Source organism: Labeo rohita, chromosome 6, assembly GCF_022985175.1.
Source record: "Labeo rohita strain BAU-BD-2019 chromosome 6, IGBB_LRoh.1.0, whole genome shotgun sequence".
In the NCBI taxonomy this organism is placed as follows: Eukaryota; Metazoa; Chordata; class Actinopteri; order Cypriniformes; family Cyprinidae; genus Labeo; species Labeo rohita.
This window is the reverse complement of record NC_066874.1, coordinates 22,017,687-22,032,985: the sequence shown is the minus strand read 5'-3', so window position 1 is coordinate 22,032,985 and position 15,299 is coordinate 22,017,687. Positions and strand designations below refer to the sequence as shown.

Genomic DNA, 15,299 nt, shown 5'->3' with positions numbered 1-15,299 from the left:
CGAATCATGGATTCTGAATGCGTTGCCACAGCTTTCGCTTACGCTTCACAAATTTTCGTTGCTATTTTGGCACAAACCTCTCGTGGGGGCGGGCTTAACAGCGATCTACTCTGATTGGCTAATGAGCTTTTGATGGACAGTTGCTCTCTGACCTGGAATCACAGACGGTGACGTCAGTGGCGCGCATATTGCGGTGTGCAATACGTCGTGCTTTGTTTATATTAAGTATTAATGTTATTAGTATTTCACCTATGGTCGTCTCTTAGTTTCTAAAGATGAGCTCCCAGGAGAGACATGGAGCGGCATCATCTTCCACCTCAGCTTGTCCCTCAGGGCAGCTTGAAGTAAGTTCGTGTTGCTAAAGTAACGTTAATCAATAACATCGATAAAAGTTTTATTCATGTACAGTGTGCAACAGTTCTGATAGTTTCTATAAACAAAGCACGACGTATTGCACACCGCAACAACTTTCCAATATGTGCGCCACTGACGTCACCGTCTGTGCTTCCAGGTCAGAGAGCAACTGTCCATCAAAAGCTCATTAGCCAATCAGAGTAGATCACTGTTAAGCCCGCCCCCACGAGAGGTTTGTGCCAAAACAGCAAACGAAAATTTGCGAAGCGTAAGCGAAAGCTGTGGCAACGCATTCATAATCCATGATTCGCGAAAACGATTCTTTGAAAATCATTAACAAATAATGGAACATTTTTGAAGAGCATGTTAATTTCGTGCGACTGAGTTCATTTTTTCATTTTCATTGTGTTTTTCTTCTTTTGCAGTGGCATATTTTTGATCGTTTCTTGGAAAGTTACGTTCAGTTTTACAAAGTTACGTTCATTCTTATTGGCACAAAAATAATCCCATAGCTGAAGAGTGTTGAACTTCTTCTGCATTCTACTGAATTTACTTCTCGTTCAGTCTGAGGCTTTTGATGTAAAAGAGCTTTTACATTTGACAAAAATAGAACTTTTTATATTAAAAACAAACAAGCAAGCCCTGCCCAGATTTAAAAAGTGATGCAAAAGTAATGTAACACATTACTTTCCATTAAAAGTAACTAATGTAGTTAGTTACTTTTTTAGGGAGTAACGCAATATTGTAATGCATTACTTTCAAAAATATCTTTTCCCAACACTGCTGAATTTATAAAAATTACCCTGTTCAAAAATGTACATACACTTGATTCTTAATACTGTATTGTTACCTGAGTGATCCACAGCTGTTTTGTTGTTGATAGTTGTTCATGAGTCCCTTGTTTGTCCTGAACAGTTGAACTGTCCACTGTTCTTCAGAAAAATCCTTTGGGTCCCACAAATTCTTTGGTTTTTCAACATTTTTGTGTATTTGAACCCTTTCCAACAATGACTGTATGATTTTGAGATCCATCTTTTTACACTGAGGACAACTGAGAGACTCATATGCAACTATTGCAGAACGTTCAAACGCTCACTGATGCTTCAGAAGGAAAAACGATGCATTAAGATATTTATTTAGCATAAATATCATATTGTTTTCATTTAGTACTGCCCTTCAGAGGCTACAGAAGATAGTTACATGTTTCCCAGAAGACAACATAAAGTTAAATTTACTCTGATCATCAAATTCTAAAAGTTTTCACCCCCCGGCTCTTAATGCATCGTGTTTCCTTCTGAAGCATCAGTTAGTGTTTAAACTTTCTGTAATAGTTGGATATGACTCCCTCAGTTGTCCTCAGTGTGAAAGGATGGATCTCAAAATCATACAGTCATTGTTGGAAAGGGTTCAAATACACAAAAATGTAAACCCAAAGAATTTGTGGGACCTGAAGGATTTTTCTGAAGAACAACAGGCAGTTTAACTGTTCAGAACAAACAAGGGACTCCTAAACAACTATCACTAAACAAAAAAAAAACACAGCTGTGGATCATTCAGGTAACAACACAGTTTTAAGAATCAAGTGTATGTAAACTTTTGAAAGGGATCATTTTTATAAATCATCAACTTTTATTTTCTTTTGTGGGCTATATGTAAACATTTTTATGTAAAATATATTTTATTCAGGTCAGTAGGTCAGCACTACATAAACATTAACATGCATTTTGTATGATCCCTTGTATGATTTTTAACGATTCTGAAAGGAAGATGTAAACTTTTGACCTCAACTGTATTTTAGAAAAGAAAATTTAAAAGATGAAAAAGAGGAATCAGGGAAAATCAATAAATTATGAATAATTTATGGCATTGTGTAAATAATATGTAATCATGTAATCCATAAAAAAGTAACCATAGTCTGATTGCGAGTATTTTAAAAATGTAATATAATCTAATTACAGGTACTTAATTTTTTTAATCTGATTATGTAATCCAGATTACATGTAATCAGTTAGTACCCAGCTCTGTGTATTATTGTATTTTTAATCTTTTAATTATTTTATTCATATTTTGCTTACAGGCCTATATTCAGGCCAGGTAAATGACAACGTGATGTCAAACTACTCAGTGTTTTCCCACAACATTTTCATTTTATTTACTACATTGAATTATATGATCATGAGGAAGACAGTCTTCACAACTCCCGCAAAGTCTCTCTCTCTGTGACATTAGAAAAATATTGCAGTGATGTGTTATATGCTGTTAAGGAAATTGCAGATGAGATTTGTGTCATTTTATAATGACAACTTTAATGTCCTTCAATGGGATGAATCAGCATTATGTCATAGCAGCACAGAACCTCCTCTAACATTTCCATTAGAGGACACCTGACAAAAAAAAAAAAAAAATTGACAGTGTTCTCCTGTGTCTGTTTCTAGATGGCTTGGTTTCATATAATTCTCCACTTGGCCAGCAGATGACTCTCAATGGGCAGCATATTTATCTCAATGACTCAGTGTATGATGGAGCCATGAGTTACAGGTCAGTACACTTTTCATAAGCTTGAGAATAAATGAGGAAGATACAGGCTACACCAGTACACCAATCCAAGTTTAAGAGTGTAGTAGTTTAGCTTTGACTTGATTCAGAATTTGAGTGTTTTTAATTGACCTGGTTACCTGATGCCTGGCGCTTGAAAAAACTGATCCCAGATCAGTTGCACAATATGGACAAGCTAACTCTAGCCAGTCTGTTTTTGCCTTGTTGCTATGATGACAGGCGCCAAGACGGGAGAGAGTCACAGTGGTTTCACAATGTTCACAGGAGAACTTGACTCACTGCTTCCTGAACAATACCTTCCATGACACAGTGCAAAGCGTGTTTACCTTCTTGACAGAGCTGGCAGAAAACCGCGAAGTAAAAATCCACACATTCATAGTCGTTAAACTATCTTGAGAGACCAGTGTCATTGCTGGAAGAAATTAAGATAATTGCTTTATGTAATGGCTCCATCTAGTGGTGATATGGTATAAACAGAACACAAATTTTAAGTAGTAAGGGTATTAAATACATTATATTCTCCATATTTAATTATTAATAAATATTTATTTACTTTTATTAATAAAATACAACAAAATGTAGCGACATATACATTGCTGTTCAAACGTTTGCGATCAGAAAGATTTTTAGTGTTTTTTAAAGAAGCCATTTCTGCTCATCAAGCCTGCATTTATTTGATTAAAACTACAGAAAAAACTGTAAAATTGTGAAATATTATTGCTATTTAAAATAGTGGTTTTCTGTTTTAATATACTTTAAAATAGAATTTATTCTTGTGATGCAAAGGTGAATTTTTTAGCATCTTTACTCCAGTCTTCAGTGTCACATGCTCCTTCAGAAATTATTTTAATATACTGATTTATTATCAATGTTGGAAACAGTTGTGCCGCTTGATATTTGTATTTATTTTATTTGTATTTATTTATTTATTTTTTGGAACCTGTGATACTTTTTCAGGATTCTCTGATGAATAAAATGTTAAAAAGAACAGCATTTATATAAAAAAGAATTTTCTTTATTTTCTTTTTTCTTTGAAAGAAATTAATTCTTTTATTTAGCTAGGATGTGTTAAATTGTTAAAAAGTGGTAGTAAAGATTTATTGTAATATGAAAATATTACAAGAATATTGTAAGAAAATATTTCTATTTTGAATAAACACTGTTCTTTTTAACTTTTTATTTATCAAAGAATCCTGAAAAAAGTATCACGGTTTCCAAAAAAATATTAAGCAGCACAGCTGTTTCCAATATTGATAATAAATCAGCATATTAGAATGATTTCTGAAGGATCATGTGACACTGAAGACTGGAGTAATGGCTGAATAAAATTCAGCTTTGCATCACAGTAATAAATTATAATTTAAAGTAATTAAATTGCAATAATATTTCATAAAATTACTTTTTTTCTGTATTTTTGATCAAATAAATGGAACTTTGATGAGCATAAGAGACATTAAAAATCTTTCTGATCCCAAACTTTTGAACGGCAGTGTATTTATAAAGCACACATACACTACCATTTACAAGCTTGTGGTCGGTAAGATTTTTTAATGTTTTTGAAATAATTTTTGAATTATTTTCAAAATAAGTTTCTTATGCTCGCCAAGGCTGCATTTATTTGATCTAAAATGTGGTAAAAACTGTAAATTGTGAAATATTATTACAAATAGTTGTGTCTGCTTTAATTTATTATATTTAATGTAATATATTGCAATATATAACATATAATGAAATGTAATTTATTCCTGTGATGGCAAAGCTGAATTTTCAGCAGCCATTAATCTTCAGGATCACATGATCCTTCAGAAATCATCCAAATATGCTGATTTGGTGCTCAAGAATTGATTATGATTTATTTTTATTCAAACAATTCTTTTTATCATCAATGTTGAAAACGTTTTGCTGCTTAATATTTTTGTGAAAACCATAATACATTTTTTTCCAAGATTCTTTGATGAATATAGAAAACAGAATTTATTTAAACAGATTTTTTGTTTGTAAATTGACCAAACGTGAGTCATTTATTGTCACTTTTGATCAATTAATGTATCCTTGCTGAATAAAAGTATTAATTTCTTAAAAAGAAACTGGCCCAAAACTTTTGTATATATACAAAAATATGTATTCTGGCTTTATTTTCCCCCTGTAGTATGACAGAAGGACTTGGACAGCTGACGGATGGCATGTGTGGCCTCGATGATTTTACCCACAGTCACGTCTACAATGTATGGCCTGGTTATGACTATGTCGGCTGGACCAACGAGAGCTTTTCCAACGGTTATGTTGAGATCATGTTTGAGTTTGACCGCACCCGCAACTTCACCACCATGAAGGTAGAAATGTCCGTCATGTCCTACACCAATAATTCTCTTCACTTCATTTATGTAACCTGCCAGTTTACGGGTGTGTTTATTAAAAGTACAGTCTAATTGCTGGAACTGCATGATTAACTGTCGGGTGATTTAAAGGTTTACATAACTCAACTGTCCTTATTTTTTTGTACTCAGCAAAATGCTTTGTATTCTCTCTCCCTTTTAATCCCAAATGATTCAGGTGCATTGCAACAACATGTTCTCTCGAAGAGTGAAAACCTTTCAGAAGGTGGTGTGTTACTTTCGCTCAGAGTCGGACTGGGAAGCCACACCCATATCATTCAGCCCGGTGATGGATGACGTCAATCCCAGTGCCCGCTTCGTCACCGTCTCACTCTACAATCACATGGCCAGTGCTATTAAGTGCCAGTACTACTTTTCTGACATCTGGATGATGTTTAGTGAAATCACCTTCCAGTCAGGTTAGTAAATGGCCAAGCAAAGACATCAACTTTGACATTCAAAATGTTTCACAATGTATATAATGACTACTTTAACACACTCATTTCAGATACAGCCATGTACAACACAACCCTGGTTCCCCCCAAAAGTGGTCCTCCCATCAGCAATCAGCCAGGTCAGATTTTACCACTGTTCCTGAATCAGTCGTATGTTGAGAACCAGTAGTTTCTCACCTTTTTCAGAGTGTAATTTCATCAACAGGTTATCTTTCTCTTTATCCCCTTCTTAGGGGATGACCCCACCCACAAAGTAGATGACAGCAACACCCGGATCCTGATTGGCTGCTTGGTCGCCATCATCTTCATCTTAGTGGCCATTATTGTTATTATACTATGGAGACAAGTGTGGCAAAAGATGCTTGAGAAGGTGAGTTAGATTAATACCTTTAAGAATACCTTTAAAATGTTAAAAAATGAAAATTAATACATTTATTTAGCCAAGACTCAAACCAATCAAAAGTGACAGTTAAGACATTCATAATGTTACAAAATATTTATATTTCAACTCTCTTAAAATTCTGGGGGGGAAAAGAATCATGGTTTTCACAAAAATATTAAGCAGCTCAACTATTTTCAAAATTGATAATAATAAGAAATGTTTCTTAAGCACATTAGAATGATTTCTGAAGGATCATGTGACACTGATGAGCAGGGGTGACTGGTTTTCACAACAAAACCCACCCAATTACTACTAAAAACTAGCATGAAACTAGCCCACTCGTGTTTTGGTAAAAATAAGTGTTTTTGGCGGGATTCCCCTAGTAAAATTTGAATTTTAGGGGATAAATATCACATTATTGGGGTCGCTTAAACCCGCGGAAAAAATTACGAAAAAGTTGCCCAATTCCACGGGAAAACCACAGACTTGGCAACAGTGCTGACGAGTAGCATAATGCCTTCTAAAAATTCAGCTTTTCCATCACAGAAGTAAATGACATTTTAAGATATATTAAAATAGAAAATAGTTATTTAAAATGTAACATTAAACAATATTTGGACACTGCCATTCAAAAGTTTGGGATCAGGATGATTTTTAATGTTTTTAAAAAATTCTCTTATGCTCATCAAGGCTGCATATACTTGATCAAAAACACAGAAAAAACTGTAATGTTGTGAAATATTATTACCATTTAAAATAATGGTTTTCTATTATAATATATTTTAAAATATAATTTATTTCTGTGATGCAAAGCTGAATTTATATCAGCCATTACTCCAGTCTTCAGTGTCACATGATCCTTCAGAAATAATTTTAATATGCTGTTTTATTACTTTATTATCAATGTTGGAAACAGTTGTGCTGCTCAATGTTTTTTGAAAACTGTGATTCTTTTTTTCAGAATTCTTTGATGGAATAAAAAGGTAAAAAGAAGACCATTTATTCAAAATAGAAATAGTTTCTAACAAGACTTTGCAATCACTTTTTATCAATTTAACAGATCCTTGCTGAATAAAAGTGTTCATATCCTTGAATAAAAGAAAATAAAAAATACTGACTGAAATACTAAAACTTTTAAATTGTAGTTTATTTTTATATTAAACTACATTCTATATTCTATTTTAAATAAATGCTGTTCTTTTTAACTTTTTGTTTATTAAAGAATCCTGAAAAAGGTATCACAGAGTCCAACAAAATATTAAGCAGCACAACTGTTTTCAACATTGATAATAAATCAGCATATTAGAATAATTTCTGAAGGATCACGTGACACTGAAGACTGGAGTAATGATGCTGAAAATTCAGCTTTGCATCACAGGAATACATTACATTTTAAAATATATTCACAAAGAAAACAGTTGTTTTTTATTGAAATAATATTTCATAATATTACTATTTTTCTGGATTTTTGATCAAATAAATGCAGCCTTGATGAGCATAAGAAACATCTTAAAAAAAACATTAAAATCTTACTGATCCCAAACTTTTAAACAGCAGTGCATATTACAGTATTGTATTTTTGATCAAATAAATGTAGCCTTGATGAGCATAAGAGACTTTTTTTTCTAAAACGTTAAAAACCTTTTTAATTGTCCAATTATGCGTACAGTTATGACTTTATATGATGACTCAGAATGTTCCCACATGAACTTCTTGCATAAAATGTTCATCCTCCACCAGACTTGAACATATGAAACAAGGATTATTATGACAAGCTTTTATTGTAGTCTTACTGTATAACCCCTAAACAGTGAAATGCTATTTTGCAGTGTTTATATGAATGGAAAAAAAAAACAGTTATGTGTAAGTGGATTGTAAATATGATTTCATAGATATATAACACATCAAACTACTAGTTAATATTTTAGCCTTTTTTTTAGTGTTCTTCACTAAACATCCTTCATTCCAGGTATCTCGGAGGATGCTGGACGATGAACTAACTGCTAGTCTGTCAATACAGAGTGAGACCTTCACCTATAACAACAACAACAGCCCCTCTTCAGTGCCCAGCGAGCAAGAGTCGAACTCCACCTATGAGCGCATCTTTCCTCTGGGACCCGACTACCAAGAGCCCTCCCGCTTGGTTCGGAAACTGCCAGAGTTTTCCCAAACCTCAGAGGACACAGGTGAGTTCTAGAAGCAACGTATGCAATATATAACCATATTACATACATATTATGCAATAGCATATATACATTTATAATTATGTTTATTTTTCTGCAGCTTCAACAAATACAGCTTCCAAGTCCACTGTCAGTGTACAAGAGGGAGTCCCACATTACGCTGAGGCAGACATCGTCAACCTGCAGGGTGTAACTGGGGGCAACACCTACGCCGTTCCCGCCCTCACCATGGACCTGCTGTCAGGGAAAGATGTCGCTGTGGAAGAATTTCCTCGGAAGCTGCTTACCTTTAAAGAAAAGTTGGGAGAAGGGCAGTTTGGAGAGGTCAGTTTTCAAATAACCAATAACTTCCAGTTCTTTTCTTTACTCTACTGTTTTTACGTTTTTTTTTTTAAAAAAAGTGAAAGTGATGACGTATTGTCAAGTATGGTGACCCATACTCGAAATTGGTCCTCTGCATTTAACCCATCACAAGTGCACACACACAGCAGTGAGAAGCCATTGCTCCAGTGCTCAGGGAGCAATTGGGGGTTCGGTGCCTCGCACTTCAGTCATGGTATTGAAGGTGGAAAGAGCACTGTTCATTTACAATCCCCACCTTCAGTTCCTGCTGAGTTACAAGCCCAACTCTTTAACCATCAGGCCATGACTGCCCTTTTAAAATGTAATTCATTTCTGTGAGGGCAAATCTGTATTTTCAGCAACCATTACTCCAGCATTCAGTGTCACATGATCTTTAGAAATCCTTCTGAGATGCTGATTTGATTCTTAAGGAAAATTTATATTTTGGGGGAAACAATGATACACAAGGTGCTTAAAGCACTTGAAGTACTTGAATTTGACTTTTTGAAATTTAAGAACTGGACAACCATTGCGAATATTCCTGAAGAGGTGTTTGAAAAGTGCTTGAATTTTTGAAAGGCAGTGTATCTTTAAAATAAGTGTTTAATTTTTATGTACATCTTTAATATCTTTTTACACAAAATTCACACAGTTAATAAAACTAGTAAAAAAAAAGTACTGACAATGTCATGTAAACATGGCTGAAGACGCGAAAAAAGGAACAGATGAACCAAATCAATTGAGTGAGTAATTTACGCTGGATCCGCTCCGATTGATTCAAACTTGTGACTTCGATCATTTATTCCACACGATTCACTAGCAAAAAACAGATCAAATTAACAGAGCCAATCATTTTTGAATTTCAACATTGCTTGTAACGATTTTATTGATGGGTGAAACTGAGTTTTTCGAAACTCCAAATCAGTTCGCGTATCACGAATCATTTGATACAAATTGGGACTTTGGAGCGGGTTTGCGAATCATTTGATTCAGATTGGAACTTCGGAGTGGGTTCGCGAATCATTTGATTCAGATTGAGACTTAAGAGCGCATATCGCAAATCATTTGTTTCAGATCAGGATTTCAGAGTGGTTTCGTGAATATTTTTCTGATTTTTTTTTTTTGGTGTTAAACAGTAGAAAACATAAAAACATTAAGGCAGTACAGTTACAAATCCCTACGAAAATTAACTGTGGTTTTAATTTGAAATAGAAAACATTGTTTGATAAGTGAGATCTCTCTGAATAAAGTCCTTGCAAATCAAAAAAGTAGTGCTTGAAAAGTCCTTGAAAGTCCTGGAATTTTGTTTTACAGTATCTGTATGAACCCTGGATACATTTTTTAGAATTCTTTTACATCTTAAAAGTTCAAAAGAATATATTTGAAATAGTAATCTTCTGTAACGTTCTTCTGTAACACCTTTGATTAATGTAATGTGTCCTTGCTGAATAAAAGTATTAATTTCTTAAAAAAATCATTCTGAACATTTGCATAGAGTATGTTCAGTGATTTTTTAAATCAGATATTTAAGTCATATCTGAATATGCTAAATGGCTATTTTTGTGTGTTGCCAGGTGCATTTGTGTGAAGCAGAAGGCATGCAAGATTTCATGGATGAGGACTTCTCCTTCGACGTCATTGAAAACCAAACAGTGCTTGTAGCTGTTAAAATGCTTCGGGCGGATGCAAATAAAAATGCTAGGTTTGCAAGCCCAAATGTCACAATCATGACTCCCATAAATTAAAGTACAACATTGTCACTGCATCCTAATGAACATCAAATGCATGCTGTTGCTTTAATACTCATGAATATTCATTCTTATTCATACATTCACCTCACAAAATAAAAATACCTCAGCCAAATTGCCATAGCTCCTTTTTCCCATCCTTTACAGGAATGATTTCTTGAAGGAGATAAAGATCATGTCACGATTGAAAGACCCCAACATCGTCAGGCTGCTGGCGGTGTGTATGAGCTCCGACCCTCTGTGTATGATCACAGAGTACATGGAGAACGGAGACCTTAATCAGTTCCTGTCTCGCCATGAGCCAGAGGGCATGATCGCTCTCCTCAGCAATGCTCCCACAGTCAGGTAGATACCAAAAGTTTTCAAACATTACAGTGGTGGACTGTGACAATAAATCCCTAAGAAAGATGGACTCATTATTACAAGGGAAGTGTATGGAATTACAGAAATACAGTGAATCAACAAGCAACTTCTTATTGCTAAACTAAATTTGGCACACCAGGTTACGACTCACATTCTGTTTTAACTGTGTCAGTTACAGTAACCTACACCACATGGCCACACAGATCGCTTCAGGCATGAAGTATCTATCGTCACTCAACTTTGTGCATCGAGACTTGGCCACCCGCAACTGCCTAGTAGGGAAGAACTACACCATCAAGATTGCAGACTTCGGGATGAGTAGGAACCTGTATAGCGGAGACTACTACCGTATCCAGGGCAGAGCAGTGCTGCCCATCCGCTGGATGTCCTGGGAGAGCATTCTTCTGGTCAGACATACTCACATCACCTAGAAAAACAATGAATCATAATCTTACAATCTTATTTTCTGGCTTCAAATAAATCTCTAGTAACTTATTTTTCTGTAGGTAAAGAGAGATTCTGTGTCCATGAAGGTCTAAAACAGGATGATTTTTGTCCTTACAGGGGAAATTCACCACATCTAGTGATGTGTGGGCTTTTGGCGTAACCCTTTGGGAGATGCTTACCTTCTGCAAAGAGCAGCCTTACTCACAGCTGTCAGATGAGCAGGTCATTGAAAACACAGGAGAGTTCTTTCGGGATCAGAGGAGACAGGTACAAGTATGCTTATCTGCTTTTGTGGAGAGGTGAATGAGATCTGATTTAACTGATCTTATTTATCCATACATTTATTCATTAAGGTTCTGTATTGACATCTATGGTTCCACTAAAAATCCTTAAAAATCCAAAAAAACGTTCTTCATAGTTAAAAAAGGTAGTTTGGTTTTATAAAATGCTCTTCACACTGAGAAAAGTTATTTTAACCCTCCTGTAGTGTTCAAAAACTTTTGTGTCGATATTTTTGTGTGATTTTTCTGTGATTTGCCGAAAATCAACACTATGAAATACAAATGAAAAACATTCTAATAATTACATTTTTTAATAGTAATTTTGTGTGTGTGTGTGCGTGTGCAGTTTCCAATGTGTTAGGGGTTTGTTTGGCCCATATATTGTTACGATCAAAATACATACACACACACAAAAAAAAGATTTTTCTGTTGTCATGATTACTTGTAATTATTATTTGCACAATGAGGTGCAAATAACTACAAGTATAATAGTATATAGTGTCTATAATTAATGGTATTATTCTTTCAAAATTAGCCACACATACACAAATTTAAAAACGAAAAAAAAATTGTTGTTTCTGTTGTTAAGACTACTTGTGAGTATTTGCACACTGATGTATAAATAACTACAAGTATAAATCGTATCTATCATAAATTGTACTATTAGTTCAAAATTAGCTGCACACACAAAATTTTAGAAAAAGAAAAAAATAATGTTTCTGTTGTCGTGCCTACTTGTAGTAATTTTTGCACAGTGAGGTGCAAATAACTACAAGTATGAATAGTATTTGTCATTAATTGTACTTTTAATTCAAAACTAGCTGCAAATACACAAAATTTAAAAAAAAAAAAAAGAAAAAGAAAAAAAATACGTTTCTGTTGTCATCACTACTTGTGATTATTTGCACACGGATGTTTCCATCAATTTGTACTATTCATTCAAAATCACTACTTGTGATTATTTGCACACGGATGTGTAAATAACTACAAGTATAAATAGTATCCATCAATAATTGTACTATTCATTCAAAATTAGCTGCACATACACAAAATTAAAAAAGGGGGGATTTTTCTATTGTCATGACTACTTGTAGTGATTACGTGCACACTGAGGTGCCAATAACTACAAGTATAAATAGTATCTATCATTAATTGTAGTTTGTTTAAAATTAGCTGCACACACAACATTTAAAAAAATAAAAAACATGATTTTACTGTTGTCATGACTACTTGTAGTGATTATTTGCACACTGAGGAGCAAATAACTACAAGTATAAATAGTATCTTTCATTAATTGTAGTTTGTTCAAAATTAGCTGCACACACAAGATTTTAAAAAAGAAAAATAAATTGATGTTTCTGTTGTCATGACTACGTGTAGTGATTATTTGCACACTGAGACTTGCAAATAACTACAAGTACAAATAGTATCTGTCATTAATTGTACTACTTGTAATAAATTTATTGCTGTTTTGTACTTACCTACCAAAGTGTTTATTTTATTGCTTCACTACAAACACCCCCTTTCACAGAACCTTTAAGAACCGTTAAGAGTGTACCACATCTAATAGTATATTCTTTTTCTCAGATATACCTGCCCCAGCCGCCAATGTGTCCTGACCCTGTCTACAAGCTCATGTTGAGCTGCTGGAACAGGAACACCAAAGAGCGTCCATCCTTCCAGGAGATTCATCATACATTATTGGAATGCAAGCCATAGTGTCCACTTATGTGCCAACCTTGGCATTTCCAGAGACGTTTCAGTGCGCCCACAGGACTCCAGTCAACTACACACCACAACATGCACTTATATTTTCCCATATATAAGTGAGATGAGAATCTGTCATTTTTCTGTAGCGATTTTCACTGTGAGTGTGCAAAGGCAAACTGATAATATATTCTATGAATGAACTACATCCCCTAACTAAGTGCCTTTGGCTGGCATGCAATACCTGGGCAGCACTAGGCCAAAGAAAATGTAGCAATGCATTTAGGCACCTTTAACACAGAAGAATTGAATTTTACACACTGTGTGTATTTCTGAATAGAAAGAGGAAATGCCAAAAAAAAAAAACAAGGTATTGGCTACTAATGCATCTTTTATTATTTCCAATTTAATGTTGTTTTCAGTATTTTGAGGCCGAAGACAGCTTGAATGTAAATAAGAATCAATAATTGACATTCAGATTCACCTTTGGTTTTATCTTGATGTCTCTTGACGTTTGTGTATATTTTCATCTCATTTATCGAAAATGCTAAAGTATTTTGTTATTTTACTTATTTTATTTTTACTTTGTAGTAAACTACAAAGACCACATTCAATCAAGTGGACTAACAGAAAGCTGGTTTATCTGGTTATCACATGTTTGGTTGTCACAGAATTTTAAATCCAAAACCAGCAAAATTGTAGATGTAAAAATATATATTTGTGTTATTCTGCAACTACCTATATATTGTGTTTATATTTAAGCATACTGCATTATGTAAGTGATTTGCTTTTCTTGTTATATTGTTTAAAGAATCTTGTTATGGTGATAATGGTTATTATTTAAGTCCATTTCATTTGTGCTCTTTTATTTTTTTCTTTGCTTAAAACAACTTTTGCATCAAGAAGCAATATTTGCATGAAGTTGGATGGAATCAGATATAATTATATTACTTAATGCTATTTTCACATTTTCATTGCATTTGTCCTATGTTTTCATCTAATCTCAAATTAGGCTGAATGGGGTAGTAAGTACATTTATTATCACCAGCTGATTTTGTTTATCTGTAGAAAATGTTAAAATAAGCTTATTTTAAAGCTGTTTGTCTTACTTTTAAGTCAGAGTATATTCTAGGTGGTGCTGAACTGTCAAAGTGTGGGGTAAATACTGGATTTGTATTGAACAGATGCACTATGAAGGTTTACAGTAAGTTGTGATAAGTTTTGGCATGTGAAAAGTGCTGCAAATGGGACGCTCGGAAATCTGTTTTGTAATTAACTTGTATACTTGTAAATTTGTAAGGTCATTACATATGACCATATTTTTGAAAATGTGTGCACCTTTTGGGGTTGGTTAAGATATCTGCCAGTCTATAAGATGTGTTTTGGTTGTGGGTTTGAAAGTCTTTTTTCTATATGTATAGATTAATTTAGCTATTCTTGACATGACTGATTAAGTTGCATTATAGATATGCTTTAATTCTGCACTGTTTCAGTGTTTTATCAGCTGGTTTTCTATCTATTAAATATTCCTCCATCAAACCATAACTATATGAAACAGGATCAGCCTTTTCTGAGGCTTTGAGTTTGTTTACAAAAACATTCCACTTTATAAAACATCTTTGTGAGAGGAAATGGACGTTTTTCACATTCTCTATTTTAAAAAATATCTTATCACAGTGCATGGAAAAACTGGATTTTTTTCTTTTTATTCATAGCAAAAATTCTCTTTAAAGTGATGCTCATTCTTTCTGATCTAAGCTTTGTGCTGTGTTTTAATTAGCAGTCATTTTTTTTCCTTTAACAACCTATTGTATATGTTAGGAAACTGTACATAAGATAATAAATTGATGAACCTTTAAACTTGTCTAGGCATTTTATAATTTCACAGTAGCAAAATATGTATTTGTCTGTATACATAAGTGAGTTTAACATTTGTGTACAGTTAAAAATGTATCAAAACGTTCGTTTTATTAATTCATTAATTCTTTTTAAATCGTTAATGTCGTACATTGGTTGTCAAATAAATCTGATTTTAAAATTAAATTTCTAGTCTGCTATCGCATTACTTTGTTTTCCGACGATTGGTTAGCCTGGGCTGACTTTTGC

General features: G+C 33.9%; 1 protein-coding gene across 3 annotated transcripts in view; it reads left to right on the top strand.

The window, feature by feature from the left end:
* ddr2a (discoidin domain receptor tyrosine kinase 2a) overlaps nt 1–15,236 on the top strand; it is a 43,932-nt gene extending 28,696 nt beyond the window's left edge. The window contains exons 6-17 of one of the 3 annotated variants that reach the window (XM_051113231.1): nt 2,790–2,892; nt 5,060–5,243; nt 5,464–5,704; nt 5,794–5,859; nt 5,998–6,110; nt 8,092–8,308; nt 8,406–8,629; nt 10,222–10,349; nt 10,543–10,740; nt 10,931–11,165; nt 11,323–11,472; nt 13,074–15,236. In XM_051113231.1, coding sequence (XP_050969188.1) covers nt 2,790–2,892; nt 5,060–5,243; nt 5,464–5,704; nt 5,794–5,859; nt 5,998–6,110; nt 8,092–8,308; nt 8,406–8,629; nt 10,222–10,349; nt 10,543–10,740; nt 10,931–11,165; nt 11,323–11,472; nt 13,074–13,205 — 1,991 coding nt within the window. In that variant the 3' untranslated portion in view covers nt 13,206–15,236. Of the gene's footprint in view, nt 1–2,789; nt 2,893–5,059; nt 5,244–5,463; nt 5,705–5,793; nt 5,860–5,973; nt 6,111–8,091; nt 8,309–8,405; nt 8,630–10,221; nt 10,350–10,542; nt 10,741–10,930; nt 11,166–11,322; nt 11,473–13,073 lie in introns of all 3 variants that reach the window. The other 2 variants (XM_051113232.1, XM_051113230.1) reach the window with 2 other exon arrangements.
* The last annotated feature ends 63 nt before the right edge of the window (nt 15,237–15,299 follow it).